At 46.3% G+C, this 27,072-nt stretch overlaps 1 protein-coding gene and 1 long non-coding RNA gene across 3 annotated transcripts; one reads left to right on the top strand and one right to left on the bottom strand.

Annotated features, from left to right (window-relative positions):
* Window positions 1-433: 433 nt before the first annotated feature.
* On the bottom strand, window positions 434-2,395 carry LOC139436652 (uncharacterized). Its single transcript, XR_011645917.1, has 2 exons — window positions 1,883-2,395; window positions 434-1,047 (listed from the first exon to the last, which is right to left on the bottom strand). It is a non-coding gene; the product is annotated as an uncharacterized lncRNA (long non-coding RNA).
* A 123-nt stretch (window positions 2,396-2,518) lies between these two features.
* TUBB6 (tubulin beta 6 class V) lies at window positions 2,519-26,455 on the top strand. Of its 2 annotated transcripts, XM_058277283.2 has the most exons (4): window positions 2,519-2,652; window positions 3,027-3,135; window positions 4,414-4,524; window positions 24,995-26,455. In XM_058277283.2, the coding sequence occupies exons 1-4, from the start codon at window positions 2,596-2,598 to the stop codon at window positions 26,056-26,058; spliced, it is 1,341 nt and encodes a 446-aa protein (XP_058133266.1). In that variant the 5' UTR covers window positions 2,519-2,595; the 3' UTR covers window positions 26,059-26,455. The 2 variants fall into 2 exon arrangements, with proteins under 2 accessions (XP_058133266.1, XP_023447900.1); XM_023592132.3 differs by lacking the exons at window positions 2,519-2,652; window positions 3,027-3,135; window positions 4,414-4,524 and adding an exon at window positions 9,556-9,855.
* The last annotated feature ends 617 nt before the right edge of the window (window positions 26,456-27,072 follow it).

The raw sequence follows: 27,072 nt of genomic DNA, 5'->3' as shown, positions 1-27,072 counted from the left end.
ATCTGGGGTTTCAGTTGACAATAACGCCAGCAGGCCGTGGGCAGCCCCGCTTCAGTGGGGCGTGACGGAGCTCTGTGGACCCTCCCCAGTGGCTCCTCCAGTGCCTGATGGGGGTCAGTTCTTGAAGCTTTCCACCACCGGGCGATACAGCCACGAGTGGGAAGGAATAGCCATCTCCTGGGATCTGGGTGTTTTAAAAAGACTAGGCAGTGGCCCCGACTATAGATGGATGAAAATGGATGGAACAGAAGAGGGCGTTCTGGGGAGAAATGAAACCGTGCTCAAATGGGAGGCGGATGGAGCTCATCCAGTTGGGTGCCTGCCTACCCACGGGAGGTCTGGGTTTGATCAGGTGCCTCCTGGAGAAGGCGAGTGAAAAATGAGCAGTCAGAGGAGAGAACCATCTGGGGGAAGGGGAATAAACAAAGAAAAATAAAGTAAATAAATAAATCTAAAAAAAACCAAACTGCTCAAAGACACGCACACCAAAACAAGCAATGGAGGGGTTGGGGGAGGTGGGAGCACGCAGCCTCGGGTAATTGGCTAGTACAGAGCTCCAAGGCCGTGCACATAGTCGGTGGCCTGGGCCCTGCCCAGCACAGTACTTGAAAAGACGCCACTTGGGCTGCACCCCTCATGTTTCCGTACCCAGGCCCTCAGAAGGTTCCACCAAAACATCCCTGAATCTGCTTCCAGCGCCTGTGTGGGCCCTTCCGCCCACGATTGCGCGTGATGCTGACGTGCACCCCCGGGGGGGGGGGCTGCTTGTGGGAGGACGCAAGGCCAGCTGTCCCCACGGCCACCCCCCTGACCCAGCCGGTGCGGTCCGAGGATTCTGAATTGGAGCCTGGCGGTCCAGAGACGAGGCGCTTTCTTTAGGGAGGAGGGGAGCAGCAGTCCTGTGGGTGTCCTGAGCCCGATGGTTTGGTGAGGACAGCTGTCTAGACCCCTGCTCCGCGGCCCTGCTAGACGGAGAGGGACTGCGGCGCGAGGACGTGCAGGAAGGGGGAGAAGCAGCCCTGGCACAGGCCTCCCGCGGCTGAAAACCTGGAAAAACAAAAAAGTGAAAAACGCCAGAGGAAAAATGTCTGGAAGTTCTCCACTCCCTTCCAACCAGCCAAGCACACGCACACATTTCAGTGTTTTCCCAGTTTTCCTCCAGCTGAAAAGAAGCCGCTGGTGGGAGTCGCCGAACGCGGCCGCGGGCCCGGGGGCTCCGCCGGGGAGCGCGTCGCAGGGCTCGGGGCCGGGGGCTCCCCAGACGCAGCGCTCACCCTGGGAAAGCTCGGTGGGTGCAGAAGGCGCCACCGAGTCCTGGAGCCGGGAGAGCTTGAGAGGCCCGCGGCGGGTACCCGGGGTCACCCTTCGTTTTACGGCTGAGTATAGACAAAGCCCAGAGAAGCAAGCGAATTCACGCCGAGCCCGTCAGAACCACAACTAGGGCGCAGCTCCCCCGGCCCCACCTCGGGGGTCCCACTCGCCGGCTGCAGGCGGGCCCGGTTCTCCCTCAGCCCTACGGGGGTGACTGCAGAGAGCCCTGGCAGCCACAGAGCCCCGGCTGGGGGGGTGACAGAGCCCAGCGTGGGGGGCAGGACCCGGGAGGCCCGCTCCACGCCAGCCGCTGAGGGGTCGGGATCTGATCCACCTGCTTGGAGGGGCTGGCCAGGAAGGGCGTCCAGCAGACCCCCAGCAACAGGGGAGCTGCGGCCCCCCGGGAGGTGCGGGGTCTTTTTTAAAGAAGCCACGTGGAGCCTGCTTTGCATCGCCGCCCCGGGAGGGCAGTTCGCTCTGCCTCGGTGGCCCTGCCTCTCAGGGGAAAGAAGCTCTGGGTGCTCCACTCCCCTCCGGCCTCCCTCCCCCTCACCTCCAGCGCAGCACTCACCCGATGCCGGGGCACCCACCCATCCTCTTCTCCCAGCGAGCGGCCCAAGGGCGAGGGGGAGCAGGGAGAGAGCGGGCGGGCTGGACCTCCGGCGCCGCAGCGCACTGCCCCATCGCTCCCCAGATGCGGCGGAGCGCGGGAAAGCGGCTGCGGGTCTCAGGACCAGGACTCAATTTACCCAGATCCCACCCAAAACGCTCCCGAGTGGTCGGAATGCGGGGACTCCTGCATCTCGCAATGAGAGGAAACAAGAGCCTCTGCCCGGGGGCTCAGTCCCGCCGAGGGTGGGGGGCGGCGGAGGCAGCCCGCCCCGCCCCGCTCCCTCCCCGCGCCCCGGGTCCCCGGGGGGAGGGCACCCAGCTGGCTGCCGTCCCCTCCGGCGTCGGGGAGCCCTTGGGTGGGGGTGCCGCGGCCCCCTTCTCCGTCCTCTCTGCTTGTCCCTGTGGAGGACCCCCTGGACGGCGCCCAGCGGCCGGGCTCCCCGCGCGGGGCGCTCAGCTGTCGGGGCTCCCGGGCTCGGCTCGGGGCGCCGCGGGCTGCGGGGCTGGGGGCGGGCGCGGGGCCGGGCGGCCGCGGCCCGAGGGCGGAGCCGGGCAGGGCGAGGCCCGCGGCCATTGGCGCGCGCGCGGCGGGCGGGGGTAGAAAGCGGCGGAGGGGCGCGCGGGGCCGCAGACGCCGACAGGACCGGGTGCCCGCAGCGGGGAGCGGCCGCGATGAGGGAGATCGTGCACATCCAGGCGGGCCAGTGCGGGAACCAGATCGGCACCAAGGTGGGCCTGGCCTCGGGGGGGGGCCAGGGGGGCGCGGGGCGGGGAGCGAGGCCCCGCCGAGGGGTGGGCACCCCGGGCCCTGCGGCCTCGCTCAGCTCCGGGCCGCGTCCCTGGAACCCAGCCGGGACCCCCCCACCCTCGCCCCGCCCCCGAGGGCCGCCACCCGGGACCCCCCTCCCCCGGTGGGCCGCTACCCTCCACCCCCCGCGGGCGGCTCGGTCCGGGACCCCTCGCCCCCACCCCGCCCCCCCGGGGCCGCAGGCGGTGACCCCTACCCCCACCCGCCCGAGGAGCCGGGGCCAGAGGCGCGGGCTGCGGGCCGGCGGGAAGGGGCGCGGGGCGGCGCGGCTGACGCCCGCCCCCGCGCTCCGCAGTTTTGGGAAGTGATCAGCGATGAGCACGGCATCGACCCCGCCGGGGGCTACGCGGGCGACGCGGCGCTGCAGCTGGAGAGGATCAACGTCTACTACAACGAGTCGTCGTGTGAGTCCCGGCCCCGCCACCAAGTCCCTGCGGCCCCGCGCGCCCACCCCTCCCCACCCGCTCCCGGGAGGGTCGGTGCAGCCGCTCCCGCGGGCCCGAGAGGAAGCAGAACCGGGTAGAGCAGGTCGGGGCGCCTCGCCAGGGGCCTTCGCGAGCCCGGTGCCTCCTTCCCCGACTTGTTTAGTTCACGTAACCGTGTATCTCTACGGGGAGTCTTGGTTAAAAATTTGAAAACCGAAGATGACTTCTTTCGCAGACCTCCAGAAATACGCTCCTGGAAGTTTAAAAGTAGACAGTTGTGGCCGGCCTGGGAGTGCTGTAAAAATTCTCGGCTGCGGTTTACCCAAGTTTGGGAATAAGATGACTCCCGTCCTGGGTAGTCATTGTAGGTTGTGTGAAGATGTGTATTGCGACTACCTATATATGTCACTCAGTAAGAGTCTTTATTTATAAATGTGGTGCATGTCCTTCACAGGACAGCAAAAAACAAAACACTGAAAACTCAGAAAGTGAGGGGTCCTGCCTTGCTCACAGGAGAGAAACGCTCTGGCCCCCGGTGGGGCGGCTTGCTGCTTGCAGGACAAGAGCTGGGAAGGGAGTGGGTTTCATTCATTAGGCAGCTGGGACATGGGTGACATTTTGGTTGCCACTGAGGAAGATTCCAGTTATAGGCGCACTTCTGTTGTCCCTGACTCCATCGTGGATACGCCCGAGACCTAGGGCAGTTCCTATTTGGAATCCTTTTTAACTCCATCTTGGCTGCTAGGATGGGAACAATTTCTTGCCCATTTGGCAAGAAAGCGTACTTGCAAGTGAAAATGCTGCCCGGGCACACACTTACTCCTAAACTAGTGTGCCTTTGGGGGACACAGTGAATGACAGCCACAGCTAGGTGCACAGACGGGGTATAAATGTGCAGATGCAGGGGGGAGGTGCCAAAAAGCCACAGCGACTGCGGCAACGCGTTCGGTCTATTTCCATGGAACTGGGAAAGTAAAACTTCCCGACAGGAAAGAGTTTTCAGGGTGAACTGGAAAACAGAGCAGGCAGGAAGTCAGGAGACCTGCTTTCTCATCCCACTTCCTTCTGGAATTTCCTCTGGGTCCCCTCCTGCCTGGGCTGGTTTCCTCGTCGGAATAACTCAGTAGTAGGACTGTGCTGTGTGACTGAGAGGCCTGGTGGCTGGGCTGAGGCGCTGTGGGCAGCTGTGGCTGGTGGGCGTGCTGGGGGGAGGACGCCGAAGGCACCCTGACCCGTGGGCTCTGTGTCCTCCTCCAGGTCAGAAGTACGTGCCCAGAGCCGTCCTGGTGGACCTGGAGCCAGGAACCATGGATAGCGTCCGCTCCGGGCCTTTTGGTCAGCTCTTCCGGCCCGACAGTTTCATCTTCGGTAGGTTCCATCTCTAACGGCTTGCGGCTTCCTCTTTTATTTTCTTCTTAAACAACTAATATATGAGCAAGGCTGAGAACCTCGTGTGGCATAGCCAAGCTCAGACTGGAAACCTGCAGTCCCAGCCCCACACCTTGCCCACCTCTCCTGGGTTTCTCACAGGGAGCCTCTGAAGTCTGGACTCTTTCTTCAGGAGGTAACCCCTGTATCTCCAAAAATTCCCATTGTGTTCACTTTTGAGCCCACAGTGGTACGTTCACAATACCCTGCTACCATCACCGACATCTGTTACCGCAGCTTTTTCATCACGTCAAACAGAAACGCAACACCCATTAAACAATAATTCCACCGCCCTGTTCCCTGCCCTTGGTAACCTGTAGCCTACTGTCTGTCTCCATGAAATTTGCTTCTTCTAGGAATTTCAGATAAGTGAGATCGTACAATGTTTGTTTTTCTGTGTCTGACTTATTTCAATCAAGACTCAGTTGAAGACATGAGTCTTGATTGAAAAAATAATTTTAGACTAACTTCTCATGATGAAGTTCTTTCAGTATTTGGTTTTGGTCAAGGAGTCAAATATTAGTCATCTCTTAACTTGTGTTGTGTTTGCACCTCTACTTCTTTTTCTATTATCTTTAGACAGTTGTACTTTAATCTGGTGAATTTTGTTTTGTTAGAATCAGGCAAATCCTTCCCTCCCTTCTTCCACCTGGAAAAGGATGATCACACCTGTCCCTCCTGCAGACTCCTAAAGAAAATTATATAAAATTAAATGAAGTGGTCCTGGTACGGTTACCAGCCTCTATCACCCCACAGCTATGGTTTCTAGAGTCAAATTTTACTTCAACGTATACCCGAGAAGGCAGAATCTTGGGAGGTTTTATTGGCCTATGAGTTGATTGTCTTGTGGAGGAATCAGGCCATCAGCTATTATAAAGGTGACTCGGCAAGATACACTTTCACAAAGATTTCATAAGTCCTTGGAGTGTCCTCCCCTTCCTCACACCTTGGCAACCCTCCTAACCGAGGGGACACATGAAGCTTCTGATGATATCTTGTCTAAAGGTTTTGTGGCTGTTGATATTCCACCAAGACCAGTGCATCAGAATCCTAAATTATCAATATTTTTAACAGTCCACAAATGGGGGCATTCACATTCTTTACTTTTTATTGAACTAGACCTTTCTTATTGGAGACCATAATTGACCCAAGAAATATGCTTCTAGGACAGGGGTTCTTAACCTTTTTTGTTCCACAGACCTCTTTGCCAGTCAGGTGAAAACCATGGACCCCTTACTAAATCCACACTATACTGTATATTATTTAATAGATATATCACGCCCACACCAACACATCCTCACAAGAATAATGTTTTTTTGAATTTTCAATTCAAGCACATGGACCCCCTAAAATCTTTCCATAGACTCCTAGAACCCCTCTTCTGGGTCCCACTACCCACTGTGATGCTCATTAGCCACATGTGGCTATTTATACTTAAATTTCCTAAAATTAAATAAAAGTCACAATTCAGTTTCTCAGTTGCATGAGCTGCGTTTTAAGTGCTCACTAGCTGAATGTGGCTGGTGGCTGCCATATTGTACAGGGCGGATTTGGAACATTTCCATCATTGCAGTAAGTTCAGTTGTTCAGCAGTGCTCAAGGCCTTAACAGAGATGCCAAATTAGGGGAAAGAGGAGAGAAAATGAAAAGCCACTATGCAAACATGTAGCCATTTCTATCTTAAGAGCTTAGGGGAAGCTTGGTAGATTTGAAACTTTCCTATCTGATGAATTTTATTTTGATGTTAGATATCACACATCAATTTATATTATTTCTCCAAAGTTACCATTTTAACTATTGAGTAAGAAATGAGCCTAGAGGGGGAAAATGTTACTTACCAACCAAGATATCTCAGCCAATCACCAAAATGTTTTCAGTACCTGTGAGAGGCAAAGTGTCTTAAAAGAAAATATAAGAATTTTAAGGCCTGGCTTAAAGAAACGTGGTACAGAAACTGAACTTATTATCAAAGATCTACATTCCACCCCTTCCTCAAAAGCCACCATGTAGAGATGGTTTTACTTAAGGGTAACAGATAAATCTTATACTATTTAAACCATTCCAGAGAGAAAATGATGGAAAGCTTCCCAATATTGCCTGTGGAGGTAGCACAGCTTTTATTAGAATATATAAGTTAAAGGTATACATCAAGATCACTTAAAAATATAGACACAAAAAATCCAAATAAAATATTTAGAACATTAAATCCAGCTGTGTTTTTAAAGAGCAATACATGGCCAAGTAAGGTTGAGAGGTAGGTCATGTAATGGTGAAGAGTCTGGCTGTAGGGCTACCAATGGGTTCAAATCTTGGCTTTTCCACTTACTGTGTGCCCTTGAGCATGTTTTTAATATCTTTGTGATTTAATTTCCTCAGCTGTAAGTAAGACTATTTTCCTCTTAATGAGGTGTGAGGATTAAATGAATAAATATTTAGAATAGCTAAGAGACAGTAAGTGCTTGGTAATTATTAGCTATACCATTAGCAACATGCCAGGAATGCAAGGCTGGTTCAACCTTGAGAAGTCTGCCAATGGATTAAAACATTTTAATAGAGGCCCAAAACTATTTAATAAAATTTAGTATGTTTTCCTGATTTGTAGAGGACAAAAAACTTCTGTGTAAGCAAGAAATAGAAAGACACTTCCTTTATCTGAGAACTATACCAGAAACCTATAGCAAACATACTCACTGGTGAAGTGAAACCCTGTAAGCATACCCAACAAAGTCAGCGATAAGAAAAAGGTGTCTATTGAGTCTAGTGTCAATCCATGTTTTGGAGGCTCTAGCCAGGGCACAGGGACCAGAGAAAGAAGAGATATATCATGGGAAGAAAAAGACAAAATTGTTATTCATAGATGGAATGCTTCTGCATTTTCCAGGTAGACTATCAGCTGAAAAATGACTAGTACATGTAAGAGTTCTATAGGTCAGTCAGATAATAAGATAAAAATAGTCAGAAATCAATAGTTTTGCTATTTTAAAGTTCAGGTGACATCCTGGTTCACCCAGGACTGAGGGGCTTCCCAGGAAGCTGGATTTTCAGTGCTTAAACTGGAGAAGTCCCAGGCAAACTGGGACAAACTGATCACCTTAAAAGCAATAATCAATGGTAAAATAAGAATTTCTTCCCTTGAAGTCTTAATGGTTTTCTAGTAAGAATCTAAGAGGATAGCTAAAGTTCTTGAATCTCAATTAAAGTCAGCAGAGTCTACTTCAATCTCTTGATTCAACTTTTCCAAACAAAATTAGTGTATTTCATCATTTAAAAATTTCTTCTTCTTCTTTGATTGGCAATACACATATATGGTACAAAATTCAAAGAGTGAAAAAGTTAATCTCCTTCCCTCCCCTGCCCACCTGGTTTCCCTCCAGGAGGCAGCTGCTATTGCCAGTTTTGTGGGTGTCCTTAGTGAAATATTTATGCATTTATAAGCCAGTGAGTGAATTTGTACATATAAAAATGTTATGCAGTTTTATTTATTTAAAATACATACCTTCCCTGCTCCTAAGAAGGATATGGAAAACGTAGTAAAACAAAAAACAAACAAAACAAAAACGGGCATACCATGTGGCAGTTTAAAACCCAGTCAGCTATGAGGGTTAATTCAGTTGTGGCTGAGAGTTAATTTTAGCTCTGAGTTCTGGCAACTAAACCAAGAAACAAGCATAATAAGTAAAGTGGTGGTGGTTGGTTCATAAAAGGAAATTTGTGGCTCTTTTGAAAAGGAAGATAAGCGCCCCCATTCTAAATTAATTTTATTTATTTTTAATTTTTGCTTTTTTCCAACAGAAATGCATATAAGCATGTTATGAAACAATTGAAAACTAGAATAAAGAAAGTTATTCCTTACACTCATCATCTTAACATAATCATTCTTAGTATTTTGGGATGATGCCATCCACAAGTTTTCCTTTTTGCTGATTTTCATTAACTGCGATCACTCTGTCATTTGGCATCCTCTTTCTCCACTTAACATTGTATTGTAAACCATATTCCATGGTAATATGTAGTTTCTAAAATCTATAATTTTAATAGTGACATATGTGTACTTAATTTTTTACTTAACCTTATAATGGTCAGAAATCAGGGAGTAGGTTTTTCCTAATTTTTGCTTTTATAAAGAAGATTGTAATGAACATCAAGGTTCACATAAATTTGTGTGTGTTTATGACTCTGATCTCAGAATAGTTTCTCAAAAGTAAAAGGCCCAAAGGTGTGGACATATTTAAATCCTCTGTACATTTTGCCATGTACAGAGTGATTACAATTGAACTGTAATGATTTTTGGTACCACCAGGGGTGTTTGAGTACAAGTTTTGCTTATGCTTTGACTTGAAATTAAATTTTTAAAGAAATTTAGCAACTGAGTGCTTATTCTATGAGCGACTCAGCAATATAGTTGACAGTGTAAGAACTGCTTGATAGGAGAAGTAAAAATTCTTAATTTTTAGGCCATTTTATGTAAAATTATCAGTGTAATAAAAGAGAAAAGTCACACACATATAGAGAGACACTCAAATGCTTTCCCATGTGAAAATCTGAAGACAGTATTAAAATGCACCGTAGTGAATGCTCTGTTATCAGGGAAGAGGTGGTTACCTGAAGCACAAACACACACACACACAATTATTTTAATGCGCTTTGAGAAAAAAAGGGGAAAAAAAATCCAGTTCTATATTATTTGAATTTAAATTGTTCAAACTCAAATTTATTATATTGGGCACATGGCAATATTTTATTTCTTAAAATGGGTGGTAGGTGCGTAGATTTTCAGTATGCCATTCTTGATATCCTTGTGCCTGCCTTAAATCTGTTACGGGAGAGACACCCACCATCTCAAAAGTGTCGTCGTGGAAGGCAGTGGCGCTGTTTTTAACGCGGCTTTCTGGGAAAAGTTTGTGACAGGGCACTAGAGGCCCTGCCCTTGGCTCTCGCAGAGGCTCAGCGCCTGCTCTGCGCTTAGCCCTCGCGCCCTGGAGACGAGCCGGGCACCCAGCGTGGTGCCCGCGGTCAGGGCTCCCTCCGAAGGCAATCCCAGGGCAGCGGGCTTCCTGCTGAGGTTTTCAAAACCCGAGTCTTACGGAAGTGGGTCCGTCGCAGATGCCCAAGCGAGTTCCTGGCAGTACAGCTTCAGCAGTTGCACAAGCGTTCTTTGTTTTGATTTGTTTGACTGGAGATGGTGAGAGTGTAAGAAAGGTCGGGCCTGGGCTTTCTAACTGTCAACAACGCGGACCAAAAAGATGAAGAACAAGTCAAGACAGACTCACGGTGAGCACTTATTATGTAGCTGCTAGCCCCGTAAACCTTCAACATGTTGGAAATGGCATGTTTTGACGTTTAAACAGTCTTGCATCTTTGCTTCTTTGTCAGAACATGCAGCCCTATTTTTGATTCGGAATATTTTAAGTTGTTAACGGGTCGCACTGATGTGAAATAGCTTAATTGTAATTTTTTTAAAAATCGACCCTGCATTTTTAGTTAAGAATGGCGAGTTGCTTAGTGAATATGCTTATTTTGTTGACATAGCATGTTTATTATGGGAAATGGAGAGGTATCCAAAAGGTACAAACATACTAAGTTGTTTGGATTAATAAGAGGCAGAAGTCTGCGAACTGGAGTCTAAAACGAGGGTTTTAGAGTTTGACAAAACCAGAATAAAGCAGTGGTTATCCTGTTTCTGGATATAGTTCAAAATGTTTTATTATTTTTTTTTTTAAAGATTTTATTTATTTATTTAATCCCCCCCCTCCCCTGGTTGTCTGTTCTTGGTGTCTATTTGCTGCGTCTTGTTTCCTTGTCCGCTTCCGTTGTCGTCAGCGGCACGGGAAGTGTGGGCGGCGCCATTCCTGGGCAGGCTGCACTTTCTTTTCGCGCTGGGCGGCTTTTCCTCACGGGCGCACTCCTTGCGCGTGGGGCTCCCCTACGCGGGGGACACCCTGCGTGGCGCGGCACTCCTTGCGCGCATCAGCACTGCGCATGGCCAGCTCCACACGGGTCAAGGAGGCCCGGGGTTTGAACCGCGGACCTCCCATGTGGTAGACGGACGCCCTAACCACTGGGCCAAAGTCCGTTTCCCTCAAAATGTTTTAAAACGCACTTCTTTGAAATAATGTGTAACGTTCAAAGTAAAGCCTGCCGGTGTTTGAGTTTTGAACACAGGCGGGCGTTCGCGGGGCAGCCTCACCCATCCGCTCGTGGGGGAGAGTCTGGTAAGGAAACGTGCAGCCCCGGGCAGGATTTCCTCTGCAGCTCCCCTCCAGGGCCGGGGTGAGAGAGGGCAGAGCGCAGGCCCAGCTGAGACATACCGTGAGGGAGCAGGGGGCACCTGCTCTGAGGAACCCCTGGGGTTCTGTGGCAGCCCGACCGGCAAAGCTAGAAAATACAGCTTCGCGTGTGACACTCTGCATTCGCTGCGGAGTATCACAGCCTATCCATCATTACAGAAGCGTTCACCTCGTGACCCCACATGTTTAAGCGGGAACGTCCTGTTGCTAGGAGACGGTGGCAAAATATTTTCTGAAGGCACCAGCTTCCTTCTTTTCAAAGAAGAAAAACTTAGTAGCTAATCGACCTGCTGTAAATATTTAGGAAGCAGAGTAAACGGTATGAACTGGAGACAGGGGGAAACGTCGAGTTCAGAATCTCTGTACATTTAGGGCCAAAGCTAGTTTGATTTACTGTGGTTTAATGTCTGCCGGGGGCCGAGCTCTGGTTTTCAGCTGTCGGTCGCTGCGGCTCCAGCGGAGTCACCCTGGCCTCCTCTTACACGTTGCACTCGGGCTTCCTCGCAAAGGTGTGTCTGTCTGGCCGATGCCCACCCCGGAGCCTGCTGAGAGCAGAAGGCCAGCTGGACAGGAAGAGACCACGGTCACATCCTAGGCTATGTCCAAGGCTCCAGAAAAACAAAACAAGGAAATGACACCGAGAGGACTGAAGCGACCGTTAGCCCGGGGCGGAGGGGAAAGCACGGGGGACCGGCCCAGGGCCCTTCTGTGCTGCCCCAGGCTTCGTGCCTGTGACACACCAGACAGTCGAGAGGCAAGGCTGAGCCCGGGGCCAGCCCCAGCGCTCCAGCAGGGCACTTGGCTGGAAACTCTAACGCTGGATTGTGGCTGGGGCTGTTACCGATGAAAACTGCCTAGGCGTGTCGTTTCAAACAAGCCACAGGCGTGTGGGAGGGAAGTGGGGGCCTGCCCACCCTTTTCCGATGCCCCTAAGATGCCATCCCCTGGGACAGCTAACTGCTGTACACGTGTTGGGGTGTCCTGCCTCGGCTTTCTCCTTGGCACCTGCATCCACACATTTTGTTCTTGGAAAATGGGATCCACACACTGTTTTGCAACTTTTTTAAAAGCTCATTAACAGACTTTGGGGCATCTTTCCATGGTAGGCGTGGTCCCTTGCCACAATATGTATGTATCGTCATTTATTAATCCCCCACTTATTGGCAGATATTTTTAAAACTTACAGGATAGTTGAAAACTAATACAAACCCCATACAGAGAACTCCAGCCTAACCTATTCCCCTAAATACCCAGATCCACCAATTTTAACATTTTCCCACATTTGCCATCTATCCTATTTATCCATCTATTGATCTATTTATTAGTCCATTTTCTGAACACTTGAGTTGTAGGTTGTACACACGATGCTCCCCGAACACTTAATACTGTCATGTCCATTTCCTAAGAACAAGGATATTCCTTAGGTTACAACCTAAAGTGCAGTTAAAAGTTGAAGCACTTGAACATTGATATAAAGCTTACAGTCTGTCCATTTGAGCCTATTCTTCTCGCTTGCTAGATCCTATCCAGGATCAAAGTATTGCGTTTAATTGTCATTGTCTCTTTAGTTGCTCTTTCTTGTTCTTTTTTAAATTGAGAGAACGTATATACAACATATCTTTCCTATCTCAACCACTCCCAAGCATACCATTCAATGGGATTAATCACATTCACAATATTGTGGTCCCCGCACTACCTTCCCTTCCTAAAACTTGTCCATTCCCCAAACGGAAACCATCCATTATGCGTTAGCTCCCCATTTTCCCTGCCTCCCACCCCTGATGAGCTGTACTCTAACTTCTGTCTCTACGAGCTTCCATATTCTCCATTATTTTCTTTGTAGTTACCAAGGAGCTTAAATTTAACATCCTAAATCTGTAACAGTCTTGTTTGCTTTCATATCAACTTAACTTCAGTAGCATTCATTCATAAATTATGTTCCTATATCCCTATGTCCCCCCACCTTTATGTAGCTCTTGTTACAAATTATGTGGTTTTGCATTATGAGTCCCAAACCACTGATTTCTCATTATTTTTTATGCACTTGCCTTTTAGGTCCTGTAGGAAGTAAAAAATGGAGTTGCAAACCAAAAATACAATAATACTGGCATTTCTATTTATCCACGTCATTACCCTCAGCAGATCTTTATTTCTTCATACAGCTTTGATCTGTTGTCTTGTCCTTCCCTTTCAATCTGCAGCAGTCCCTTTAGCATCTTTTTTAGGCTGGTCTAGTGGTGCAGACTTCCTCAGCTTTTCTTTAATTCTTGAAAGGTCTTAATCTCTCCCTCATTTTTGAAGGAACGTTTTGCCAGATATAGAATTCTTGGTTGGCTTTTTATTTTGCCTTCCACACTTTAAGTATATCTTCCCAATGCCTTCTTTCTTGCTCTATGGTTTCTGATGAGAAATCACAATTAATTTTTTTTTTTAAGATTTATTTTTTATTTAATTCTCCCCCCCCTCCAATTCACTGTGTGTTCTTCTGTGGCCACTTCTGTCCTTATCAGCAGCACCAGAAATCTGTGTTTCTTTTTGTTGCATCATCTTGTTGTGTCAGCTCTCCGTGTGTGCAGTGCCATTCCTGGGCAGGCTGCACTTTCTTTCGCACTGGGCAGCTCTCCATACAGGGCGCAATCCTTGTGCATGGGGCTCCCCTACACGGGGGACACCCCTGCATGGCACGGCACTCCTTGCACGCATCAGCACTGTGCATGGGCCTGCTCCACATGGGTCAAGGAGGCCCAGGGTGTGAACCGTGGACCTCCCATGTGGTAGGCGGATGCCCTATCCATTGGGCCAAGTCCGCTTCCCAGCACTTAATCTTACTGAGGCTCCCTTGTATATGATACGTTGCTTCTTTCTTAATGACTTTCAGAATCCTCTCTTTATCTTTGGCATTTCACAGTTTGATTATAATATGCTACAGTAAACTCTATTTGGAGTTTGTTGAGCATCTTGGAAGTGTATGTTCATGTCTTTCATTAAATTTAGGGACTTTTCAGCCACTCTTTCTTTGAATATTTCCTGCCCTGTTTTCTTTCTTCTCCTTCTGGGACTCCTACAATGTGTATATTGGCATATTTGGTGTTAACCCACAGGTTTCTTGGACTCTCACTTTTCTTCATTCTTTCTTCCTTCTGCTTCTCAGACTGGATGATTTCAATTGTCTTATCTTCAAGTTCACTGATTCTTTCTTCTGCCACTTCAATATGCTTTTGAACATCTCTAGGGAACTTTTAATTTCTGTTACTATGTTTTTCATCTCTGGTTCCTTCTCATAATTTCAATCTCTCTATTGATATTCTCTTTCTGTTCAGTCATTTTTCTGATTTCCTTTTTTCTGAGTTCTTTGTCCATATTTTCCTTTAGCTCTTTGAGTATATTTAGGACCATTTTTAAAGTCTTTGGTATATCCCAGGCCTGGTCCTCCTTGTTGATTGTTTCTAATGCTTTAATCTTCTCTTCTTCCTGGCCATCACTTCCTGTTCCTTTGTGTGTTTGTGACTTTTGTTGAAACCTGGACATTTTGATATTTTAATTTATAACTGGAATTTAGACTCTGAGGTATCTGTTCCTTAATCATGTATCAGGCTACTGTTATGATAGAGCCTTCCTTGAATGCCAGGAGCTAACAATAAAAAAAGAAAGAAAAGGCAAAAAGAAGAAAACACCTTTCCCAGTCTTTGCAGACTGACCTAAATGAGTAACTTCTTTCATGGCTTATACATACAATGAGATTGGAGAATAGCTAGACCAAAGCATAGGAAGAGGTCCTTTTGGTCTTGGGTATGCGTGTTTGCCACATTTTCAGAGTCCCAGGCACTGAACTGTATATCCTACAGCCAGCAATCCCTTGCCTAGCAGCACGACTTGACTGCACTCTCATGAGCTGACTGCTGTCACATCGTTCTGTAGGAGAGTTCTGTGAGCTGCATTCCCCATGCAGGGCGAGTTCTGTGAGGGAGAGGCCCTCAGGCCGCCAGCACCAGACAGGTTCTGCCAGACATCCATGCCCCAGTGTGTGCACAAGGGCTAAGCTGCTCCCTCCATATCTGGAACCAGCGTCCACACTGGGAGCCCAGGTCCACAGCCGGGTGAGTGAGGGGTGGAGGAGGGGCTGGCCAGGGTGCCAAGAGATCCTCCCTCTTTTAAGTGACCTTTCTCTTGATTTGCCCTGTTGCTGCAGTCCTTACACTGTTTTCTGGAGCTTTTAGAAAGATGTTTTTTGCCAGTTCTTACTGGTTGTTCAAAGCTCCTGTGGGGGACGTAGCCCTGAAGGATCTCACTCTGCCATCTTGAAGGGGGCCATGGCTTCATTTTTTCATTGTCTCTTTGATTATCATAAAATGATAATTCTTTAGTTACTTAATGTTTGTTTAGTTACAATTAAACTTTTATCAACGATGTATGATTTTGATCTCTGTAATCCCATCCTCCTGAGAAAACCCTTGTTATTAATTCAGTGTCTGTTTTTCAAATTTCTTTCTTAAATGCAGTTTTAAATGTTTTCATTAAGTCCAACAATTTTCATTTCGCGAGGAACCTAGGCAAAATATTGACATGGTATAGGTTGCAAAAAGAACAAAAGGGTATTCACTGTAGAGTTCCATGATCTTCCTTACCCCCGGCCTCCTTCCCAGAGCTTACCTCTGTGAGGTTCTTAAGCATGCTTTCTGATACATTCTAGGCAGATACAAGCAATATCAAATATTACACATGTAAATATTACACCCATAAGATGGTGGCATGCTGTATACATGCTTAGTGCCTTTTCTTTGTTTTCCCTTAGCAGTGTATTTTGAAAATCTTTCCATCTCAGTACTAGAGTTGCCCCACTCTTCTGATACCATCACCACTTTAAGCAGTGTAATTTTGTAGCTATGCAGATGCATCATATCTTTAGGAAAACTTACGGAAGCTTAGTTGCTGAGTCTTAGGGGGCTGATTTTGATAGATATTGCCAAGTTGTTCTCCATAGAGGCTGTCCACACTTCTGGCAGCAGTGCATGGAAGGGTCTCTTTTCCCAAAACCTCCCCAACACAATGTTGCCAAGCTCTTTGATGTCCATGAATTTCATAGGGGAAAAAACAAATATTCTTTCAATTTACCTTTTTCTTATGAGGAAGGTTGAGCATGATTTCAAATATTCTTTTTCCTGAGTCTGCTGCTGTGTCCCTTATTTATTGTTTTAGATAGTTAAGGAGGGTATCCGCTTGTATGGGATATGAGTTACTAATAGTGCAGGACTATGGTTGTTTTTCGTTTTTCAGACTTCCACCTCACTGTGTTGAGAACTGATAAATGTTATTGAAGATTTAAAGAAATATGGGGTGGGATTCATTACCCCCAGGAGAAGGGCCCCTGGTACCAGCTGCGCTTTGCAGAACCCAGAGGTGTCAGCCGAGTGAGGGCTGCTCCCCCAAATTGCTCAAAAGCCTTCCATCCACCAGTCAGAGACGGATGGATAAAAGATAGCGAGCCGCTGCTGTCTTGGGGGGCAGCTGGGGTGATCGCACCACTTCCTAGCTGGTTCCTCCGCCACGTGACCATCACTCGGTGCTGACCTGCAGTTCCCTGCCAGAACAGAGACGTTTGTCTCGTGGTGCGTGTTGGACTCACTGCCTGCAGCTGTGTCTGGACGGGATCAGGTTAACATCTCTGGAGTAAGTGGGGAAAAGTCCATGTGATGAAATGCAGTGTCTTAGCACTTTGGCCTCCGCCTCCTGTTCTCTACCTTCTACTACAATTAACATGATACAATACCTGCCAATTGTTTGTATTGGATTAAACACAGTGCCTTTAAGTGAAAGAGGGAGCGAACAATTGGCAAGTCTTAGTAAAAACCTTTTAGGTGTGCTTCCAGAAATGGATAAAAAGGATTGACTGACTGGGTTACACATTGTTTTGCAAATCAGGCCATTTCCAACTCTGCTTTCTCCCAAATTGAAAGAGGGCCTAATTAAGTTGTTGGCTGATAGATGGTTAAAAATATGTTTTAATGAAAGAATGCTTTCAATTTTTTGGCATATAACTGAAGAAAATCAAAGAACTGGGTGACATCGTTGGAACATAATTCATTCCCACTCACATATACGTAAACCAGATTTCTGGGTTGTTTTTTTTTTTTGTAAAAACAAAATTAAGAGTAGAACCGACACAAAACCTTGCCTCTTCTGGCAATATGTAACATTCACACTTCGATAAATTAATTAATTGAAAACATATAGGTATAATGATGCATTTTTAATATTGAGATCATAGGAACCTAAAAACTGTTTCAACTTCAGTTTTTGATTACTATATAGGCCCCACTGTATACATGTAATAGAATGATGCAGCTTAAAAACTGAGGTGAAATTCATGTAACATACAAAGACCATTTTAAAGGGAACAATTCATGGGCATTTAGTACATCCGCAATGTTGTGCACCCACATCTCTTTAGTTTCTAAACTTTTTCATCACCCCAGAACACCTGAAGAGTTTTGTTTTTGAACGGGAATATTTATAGAACCAAGAAATTAAAATTATGTCATTTGCAATACTTGAATTTATGAATAAAAATTAAGAGGTCAACTTAAAAATTCATGAGGAGTATGTAGTTTTAAAATACTTTCAGGTGTCCAAGAGTAATGACGTTTGAATCCCACTGTATTACAGGAATTTTGCTGAATCCAGAAAAGCGAAAACTAAAATAAATTCTTCCCAGTCTTTCTTTACCTGTTATTTTTAAATGGATCCTTTCATTCATACACAGAAGTGTATTCTTTTTATGGTTTGGAAAAAAGCTTTCTCACATGATATACCTTCTGTTTTATAATGAAATAAACTAAAAAATAGGATTTTAAGTTTAAGAACCAACTTTTCAGATTCACAATCCTTCTGAAAAGTGTAAGTATGTTTGGTGAAAATGTAGCACCATGCAGAAACAGCTTGGATAAAAAGAGACTGTTTTGGCTAAAAACTCCTTGGATACAAAGATAAAAAAAATCTTCTGGGTATGTTAAGCTCCTTTCCACATCTGGACTGGAGATAATTTGAGGGCAGAGATCACTTCTTGTGCTGTGCAACTATAGGCACAAAACAACTAGTTGGTCTCAGGAAATTTTGCAACAGCAATTGCAATTGATGAATGAGGGACTCCATTAACATGAAAAAATTATTAGGTTTTTTTAAGATTTCTAATTGATTAATAAATTACTTAACAAACCCTCTTCTATAAAGTCAGAAAATGTACTTTAGATGAGAACAAAAATTAAGTACAAATACAATAAAATTGGTTCCGAGAAGTTTTTTTATTATTATTTTTTGGAGGTACTTGGGATTGAACCCAGGACCTCAAACATGGGAAGCTGGCACTCAACTGCTGAGCTACAGCCACTCCCCTCCAAGAAGCTATTTTAAAAGCAAAATACTAGGAAATGCATTTCAAAAGGAATAGATTTTTAAAAATCTGTATTGGCATCTTCATGAGGAAACATCCTCCATTATTGAAAAGTATCATTGGAATTGATTTACCTTCCTAAGAGTTAACTGGATAGAAATGGATGCAAATACTTTGATATTAAAGTGAGATTTTAAGTATAAAGAAAAGGAGAAAGATCCCTCAGAACATGGCTCAGTTTTGCTTCCACATCCTCTCCTTAATATTCACATCCTTAAAATTCACTTGTTCCTTCCTCATTTTCTTTTCCTGTGTAAAACCTAAAGGTATGCAGTTCTATAAAGGAATAACAAGATTAGTTTATCAAGACCATGATGAAAAGCTCTGCATCTTTTTGGACACCAGGCTAAGCAAACCTAATCCAAAAGGAGACTGGAACACAATTCTAATTTCCTGAATAGTTGAACTCATTTGTTTCTTCAGTGCATTTGCCACAAAATTCAGTATAATGCCAGTTATAACCATTTATCCCCAACATCTTAATGTTTCAAATAAGAAAACTCAGTCATTTCCCAAAAATCCTATCTGGCTGATGATCAAGCATGAGATATTAGAAACCAGAAAGTCCAGTCCAATTCTTTAAAGTCATTTTCATCAGGTTGAGATTAACAATGAAATATAAAATGAATGGCAGGAATGCAAGTCCAACTTGCCTCAGTTTCCTAGAGACTAAAAGTCAGTAACTGATGTGCATCAAAAGGCTCAGTAAGTATTTTTTTCTATCCAGATGAGATGTATTCAGCATCCAATAGGAAAGAATAAATGAATATATTATCTGGTTCTAGGTACAAAACATGCCCTCATGATGTCTGCTGTCATTACTTATCTCCATTCTCAGGGTTTTACTCCAGTGCCTGATCTGAGTACTGGGCTGTATGGAAATAGGCATTCTGTGTAAACGCAAACTTTGATACAAAGGGGAGAGGAGTAGTGGGAGTCCTTCAGCATCATTAATAATAATAATAAAGTGAGAATGTGGAGGGAAGTGGATGTGGCTCAAGCGGTTAAGCACCTGCTTCCCATATGGGAGGTCCCAGGCTGGGTTCCTGACGCCTCTGAAAACAAAACAAAACCTGGGCATCTGGGCTTGAATTTGGATAGCAAATTTATTAAACAGTACACATCAGACAACAATCTCAGAAATATGCCTTTTGGAATTTTCCGACCTTTTTTGTTGCATGGTTTTTCATAGTGGCTGGTGAAATGAAAAGTTTTGAGCAGTTATTAAAAAGGTCCACATATAAACAAGCAGCTGAGCCTAGCAACTGGTCTATAAGGAAGACATCAAAAAAGGGGAGAAAACGAAGATGTTTTTTTTTTTTTAAAGTCAAATGGCATGAAACTCAGCGTTCGAATCAGCTCTCATGTGATCCAAATTGAGCCCCTTCTGAAAATGGCAAACCAGAGACCCACAAGAGTAAGGAAGAACTACCTGGGCCCGGGACAGCTCGTCATGGCCTACAGCACTGGGAGGTTTGCCAGAACTACCTGACACCTACATCTATACCAATTTCCACTTCCTTAGAAGAACTGGTTTCTTTATTTTCATAAAGAAAGTAACCAACAAAATTCTATTACTTCATATAAACATAACTAATGGAAAGGCCCATCCGCCATCAAAATTGTTTGCTTAGTTGCAGCAAGCTCAGTCAGCTTGTGTCCTCGTTTTACTCTCATACAGTCTGCCTTAATGACTGCACCAAATAATCCAACCAGTAAAACAGACTGGTAGTATAAGTAAACTTTATTTATGATACTTTAGATTTTACAAATGCCAACTCGATAGCAAACCAAAGTCCTATATATTCTGAGGCACAACCACTGATCAAGGCCCTCTGAAAAATCAAAGATGATAAAGCGGCAGGGGAGAGAGATTTTGTTCTCCCAACAGAGAATTTAGTAAGTGAAATTGCTTCCCTAATCCTTTAAGGTTCACAATGAGAAAACTTAACTTTCAGGGCATCCCCAATTAGTTGATTAATGAACTCACGGAAACTATTAATAAATTTTGTCACTGCCCAGGGATGGTAATACAAGATAGGTGCAGATGGAAACAGATTTTGTCACATGCAACTTCCACAGTGAAACCGTTCTCTGGATGTTTGGAAAAGCTTAACAAGTTTGGAATGAACAGATTTTCACAGAACACACAATTCCTAGTACATCAGGCAGAAGTTTTCAAACTTTTGCTCATAAATAGTGGAGAATTTACAAAGGGAATTTTTTTTTTCCTGAGATACCGGGGCTGGGGATTGAACCTGGGACCTTGTAAGTGGGAAGCCAGCACTCAACCACTGAGCTGTATCAGCCCTCCTGAGTTGGTTTTTCCATTTATTTGCTTGTTTTTTGTTTGTTTTTAGGAGGCGCCTGGACCTAATCCAGGACTTCCCATGTGGGAGGCAGGCACTCAACCACTCAAACCACATCCACTCCCCTCACTGTCTTTTTACATGTGGCTTATTGAGTAGATCTCTCTGAAAATTGAGCAGTCTCCTCATTCATTATCAGTGCTAATCTCAGCTTGATGAGGAATAGTTTAGGGGCATTGACAGACAGTGACTATTACTTTCTTTTGATGGGTAGAACTGATCTCATTTTTCTTACAGTAGCATGTATAAACGCAATGGAAGAAATAAAAAGTCAAAATAATGATTGCCTCCTGTTTTAGTCAGCCAAAGGGGTGCTGATGCAAAATGCCAGAAATCGGTTGGCTTTTATAAAGGGTATTTATTTGGGGTAGGAGCTTACAGATACCAGGCCATAAAGCATAAGTTTCTTCCCTCACCAAAGTCTATTTCCACATGTTGGAGCAAGATGGCTGCTGACGTCTGTGAGGGTTCAGGCTTCCTGGGTTCCTCTGAGCTCAGCTCCTCTGTTTTCTCCACAAGGTCAGCTGTAGACCATGAAGCTCTCTAGGCTCTGCCTCACTCCACAAGGTCAGCTGTAGACTATGAGGTTTTCTAGACTTTGCCTCTCTCCACATGGTCAGCTGTAGACTGTCAGGTGAAAGGCTCTGTCTCTCTCTCGGGTTTCCGCTGTGTCTAAGGAGCCGTCTCTATTCTTCTGTGTTCTTCTCCTGGCTCAGGTCTTCTCTTCCTGGGGCTTGCTTCTCTTTCCTCTGCGTGCTGACTTCCTGGGGCTCCAGCTTAAGACTTCAGCATCAAACTCCAACATCAAAACTCCAACATCAAAAACCCCCAACTCTATCCTTTGCCATGCCTTTTACCTGTGAGTTCCCACCCACCAAGGCCCTAATTATGTGGCCCAATCAAAGCCCTAATCATAACTTAATCACCCAAGTACAGACTAGATTACAAACATAATCCAGTATCTATTTTTGGAATTCATAACTCTCTCAAACTGCTACACCTCCTTTAAAAAAATAAATCCATTCTTCTTGATATTTTTACAGCTAATCCCAGTATGCTCATAATGAGAAGAAAAAGTTAAAAAAAGGAAAGAGCCTTTTTTTGCAGTGTTTGTCCTTTGTTTATAGACTACCTTGGCCATACTGAGTTTGACCTGTCAGCATCTCAAAGAAACTGAAAATGGAATTTTCCTTGAATACCGAAAGAGCTGGGGACATGAAGTAGAAATCCACAGATTTATCAAGAACTGACCTGTGATTTCTTGTCGAGTGAAAAATAAAAGGATAAGAGCTGATCCGGTGGCCGAAAGAAAACCAGCCTTTGGATACAGAGAAATCTGGTTTTCTGAGAGTCCAGCTCTACGGCCTGACATGGCACCAGGCTTCAGCATTCTCTGCGAAGCACAGAATCTCTGTGTCTGACTGGTTTACTTACCTCCTAGGGAGCTGAAAACAACCAAAAACCTTTAAAAAGAAAAAAAAAAAAAAGGAAAAATGCGTTAGAAAAGATAGCACAGGAAAACTGTGACTTCAGCTCAACTTGACCATGTCACAGAATCCATCACCAGCGTTCTTGAATTGATTTTGCTGGTCAGGCTAATTACAAGACAACCAACGTCTGCCTCCCTCTTACTCCAGATCAGGGCATGTAAGTGGTGGCTGTCAGGAGTGCCCGGAGCTGTCCCATCAATGGAAAGCACACAGTCGCGGTAGGATGGCACCGACACCAGTAACTGCCCAGGGTGAGCAAGTGTCGCTGCTTCCTAGGGTTGGCCCGCTGCAGTAGGCTGTTCACAGCAGGAAAACGACTGGCAGAAGTGTTCATTTTGCTCTGAATTGACTTCCTCTCTTTGAAGTCGTATTTTCTTTTGTTGCCATAGCAATGCTTATTGTCCATCAGATCTGAGTTTCGAAGGTGGTCATGCTCATTCAAAAACAGTTCATCTTAAAATTTTTTTTATTTTTAAAGAAGCTTTGAATTACATAAAGGTTACACTAAAAATATAAGCAGGGGGAGAAGCAGATGTGACTCAAGCAGTTGAGCTCCTGCCTACCCTACGGGAGGTCCCTGGTTTGGTTCTCAGTGCCTCCTAAAGACGAGCGAGACAGCGAGCTGACGTGATGGGCAGGCAAGCAGGCTGATGCAACAAGGTAACGCAACAAGAGACACAAGAAGAAAAACACAGTGAGAGGCACAACACAGCAGGGAACGGAGGTGGCTCGAGCAATTAGGCATCTCCATCCCACATCAGAGGTCCTGGGTTTGGTTCCTGGTGCCTCCTAAGAAACAAGGAAGATGAAAACACAAAGCAAGTGCAAACAATGGGGGGGGGTGGTAAATAAAATAAATCTTGAAAAAATTAATATATTGGAGAGAAGTGGATGTCGCTTACACAGTTGGGTGCCTGCCTACCACACGGGAGGTCCTGGATTCAGTTCCTGGTGCCTTCTAAAAGGAAGAGTGGACACAGCACAAAATGAACAGACGCAGAGAGCAGACAGTGAGTGCAAACAACGAGGGTGTGTGTGTGAAATAAAATAAATCTTTAATAAAAAAAATTTTTTTTGAGATTTCTGAGATTCCCGTACACACCCACACACACACTTTCCCCCATTAACACCTTTCATTAGTGTGGTACATTTGTTACAATTGATGAACACATATTAAAGCATTGTACTAACCATGGTCCATAGTTTACATTATAGTTTGCACTTTGTATCGCACCATCTTACAGGTTTTGAGAAAATGTATAACGGCCTGTATCCATCATTGCAGTGTCATGCAGGACAATTCCAATCTCCCAAAATGCACCATGTTACATCTATTCTTCCCACTCCCTCAGAACCTCTGGTGACCCCTGCCTTTATATCAATGATACAAGTTCTTTCTTTACTAGAATAATTGTAAGCCTACTTTAGTCCATAATTGCATTTCCCGTTTGTTTATTCCTCAGTCTTGAGGATGTGGGGATAGTGAGCCCACCCTGTCTCGGATAGAGTGGGGGCCTAGACCCCATGGGGCAGATGGATGGGACAGTCTTGCTTCCAGTTGTGGATACTTTGTTTTTTGGGATGGGCGTTGTCCATCATCATCTTTTTGTTAGTTGTCCTGGGCGAGTCCAATGAACTGGAGGGTAGGTGTTACAACTCTGCTGAGATTCAGGGCTCAACGGGCATATGAACAGTCCAAAGATTTCTCTGGGACATATAGTTAACAAATATAGTGCTAATTATAGGGTCAAATAAAAGGGGCAGAAGAACCACAAATAGGGAAATTATAAATGGGTCTAACTCTGTTACTGGGGAGCACATATTCCACAGTTAGGCCCGCTGACAGGGTGCTGAATTCCTGGGATTGTCTGCCCTGCATCTAGTGTCTAGATGTCTCTAGAGTCCTCAGGAACCCTGCTGTCCGAGGCACTGTTTACTGTGGCAGGTGATGAGATCCTGACTCACTTTGAAATCTCTTAGCCATAAGAACTCATTTGAATTTAATATTTTCCCCTTTGGTTAAGCAGACCCACTTTTATATGACTCAATATCCTTTTGTTCTGATGCCGTGAAATTCCCCCTTTCCCTTTGGTTTTGTGGAATTGGTGTGTATAATCGCACACTGTGTCTGTCATTGTAGCATATGCATCAGTGCTGCCTTCAAGGCGGGACAGCTGCGCTGCTGGTATATTATCCATTTTATCATTGACGCCTGTAAGCCTTGCCAAAAACTGTTCAGTCTCAATTGCCATTGTTCCAAACATTCTGTCTTGGGCTGAACCATCTAAAAGGGGTGTTGTATCAGAAATGTCACGTCTTCCATCTCGGGCACTGTTGTTACTCTAAGTTGTACATAGTTTACTGGAGGAAACTAGTTTCAGTTCAATTCATTTTCCAGCTGTCCAGCCTGTTTCCTGAGATCTTCCCAGTAGTTGCTGGTTCCTGCCACCATCTTTGTTCAAATTATTACAGTTTTGAGTAGAAAATATTTGTATATAGGGCAAACTTCAGAAAGCTTGGAGGGAAAAGTGACTTATTTTTTTATGTATAGCTCTTCTCCCCTTTCAATTTTACCATGTGCAAGAATTACCTATTAAAAGATGAAGATCTTTAAATTTGATAGATGTTTTCACTTATCTAGAAGCTGTGCTAAGTCACACGCCCACCAGCAACGGTGGCGAGAGCCTGCCTGCTCCTAACTTCTCACCTGATTGTTGGATGACAATTTTCTGTTCCATTTAGAATCTTTACTAGCGAGGGGTTCCTTTGCGCACCAGCCTGTTGAAGTCACAAGCCGCTCTCCTTTGCTTATTCCAGGACAAACTGGTGCAGGAAACAACTGGGCCAAGGGGCACTACACGGAAGGCGCGGAGCTGGTGGACTCGGTGCTCGACGTGGTGCGCAAGGAGTGCGAGCACTGCGACTGCCTGCAGGGCTTCCAGCTGACGCACTCACTGGGTGGCGGCACGGGCTCGGGCATGGGCACGCTGCTCATCAGCAAGATCCGCGAGGAGTACCCCGACCGCATCATGAACACCTTCAGCGTCATGCCCTCGCCCAAGGTGTCGGACACGGTGGTGGAGCCCTACAACGCCACGCTGTCCGTGCACCAGCTGGTGGAGAACACGGACGAGACCTACTGCATCGACAACGAGGCCCTCTACGACATCTGCTTCCGCACCCTCAAGCTGACCACCCCCACCTACGGGGACCTCAACCACCTGGTGTCGGCCACCATGAGCGGCGTCACCACCTCGCTGCGCTTCCCGGGCCAGCTCAACGCCGACCTGCGCAAGCTGGCCGTCAACATGGTGCCCTTCCCGCGCCTGCACTTCTTCATGCCCGGCTTTGCCCCGCTCACAGCCAGAGGCAGCCAGCAGTACCGGGCGCTGACTGTGCCTGAACTGACCCAGCAGATGTTCGACGCCAAGAACATGATGGCCGCCTGCGACCCAAGACACGGGCGCTACCTCACCGTGGCCACTGTCTTCCGCGGTCCCATGTCCATGAAGGAGGTGGATGAGCAGATGCTGGCCATCCAGAACAAGAACAGCAGCTACTTTGTGGAGTGGATCCCCAACAACGTCAAGGTGGCCGTGTGCGACATCCCGCCGCGCGGCCTCAAGATGGCATCCACCTTCATCGGCAACAGCACGGCCATCCAGGAGCTCTTCAAGCGTATCTCAGAGCAGTTTTCTGCCATGTTCCGCCGAAAGGCCTTCCTGCACTGGTTTACAGGAGAGGGGATGGATGAGATGGAGTTCACGGAGGCCGAGAGCAACATGAATGACCTGGTGTCCGAGTACCAGCAGTACCAGGAAGCTACCGCTAACGATGGAGAGGAAACTTTTGAGGATGATGAGGAAGAGATGGATGAATAGAGGCGCCTCCCTGTCTCAAATATGAAAACCCAGATGCTCTCTCCTTCGGCCCGTGCATCCTGAGCCCAGCGGCCAGCGAAGGGCTCACTGGGCTAAATGTGCTGGTGTGGGCCCCTCACACACAAGGCTGCACCATCAGGCACCTGGAATCTAGGAGGTGCACCCACCCCGAAATCAGACCCTGGACATTTGCTCCTAGAGGACTGGAAAGTAATGGGCTCAACCCACGCACCTCGTCTTCCAGGAAGTCTTTTGCCACATCTGAAAATTAGCAGGGAGTGAGTTAGAGAAGTGTTTCGTCCTTAGTGGTGAAACCTGAAGCTGTGCAGTGTTACCTTATATGAATATGCAGTATTGGACTCAAACAATCTGTTGTAATAAAATACTAAATATTGTTCCTTTGTCTCTCCTGCCAATGCTTATTTGGTGGCCGGTGCTTATTTGGTGCATGTTTCTTTGTTATCGGGTCACTTGTTTCTTCCTGGGGTAAAACTCCCTGCCACTGGTCAAAGAAATGGAAAGGGCTTTTCTTAAATCAAAGTCTTTAAGGATGGCAGCCAAAAGGTCCCTGAGCGCCAAATATAAACAAGGCCTGCCTTCCCACAGGCACATGCGTCTGGTATGTCAATCATAACCTCCCGTCACAGCTCAGCCAAGGTCTGCCGAAGGAACCACGGAACGACCTTCCAGAAGGGCACTCGAGCCCTTTGAGGGTTGGGAAGTCAGAGATAGGGAACAGGACTGCTGTGCTTCCTTCTGAGACTCAGACTGAGACAGACCCACCGCTCAGCAGGGTGAGGTAGAGAGCTTCTTTCTGTCATCATCAGTCACCACTTCCAGGGGTGGCACAACTTGAAAAGGCCATTTGCAGGACTGCATTTTTCTCACTTGGTCTGTGTGGGGAGGGCTCGGTAACATTCCCGTTTTCACTGACCTTGGAGAGTGCCCACGTGGGCCAGGCCCTCACCCTGTCGTCCTTGCAGAGGGCACAGCAGGGAGCCAAACTGTCCCAGG

The sequence above is a fragment of the Dasypus novemcinctus genome, chromosome 16 (genome assembly GCF_030445035.2).
Source record: "Dasypus novemcinctus isolate mDasNov1 chromosome 16, mDasNov1.1.hap2, whole genome shotgun sequence".
Classification (NCBI taxonomy): Eukaryota; Metazoa; Chordata; class Mammalia; order Cingulata; family Dasypodidae; genus Dasypus; species Dasypus novemcinctus.
Note: the sequence above shows the minus strand (reverse complement) of the source record. Positions and strands in the feature narration are given on the sequence as shown.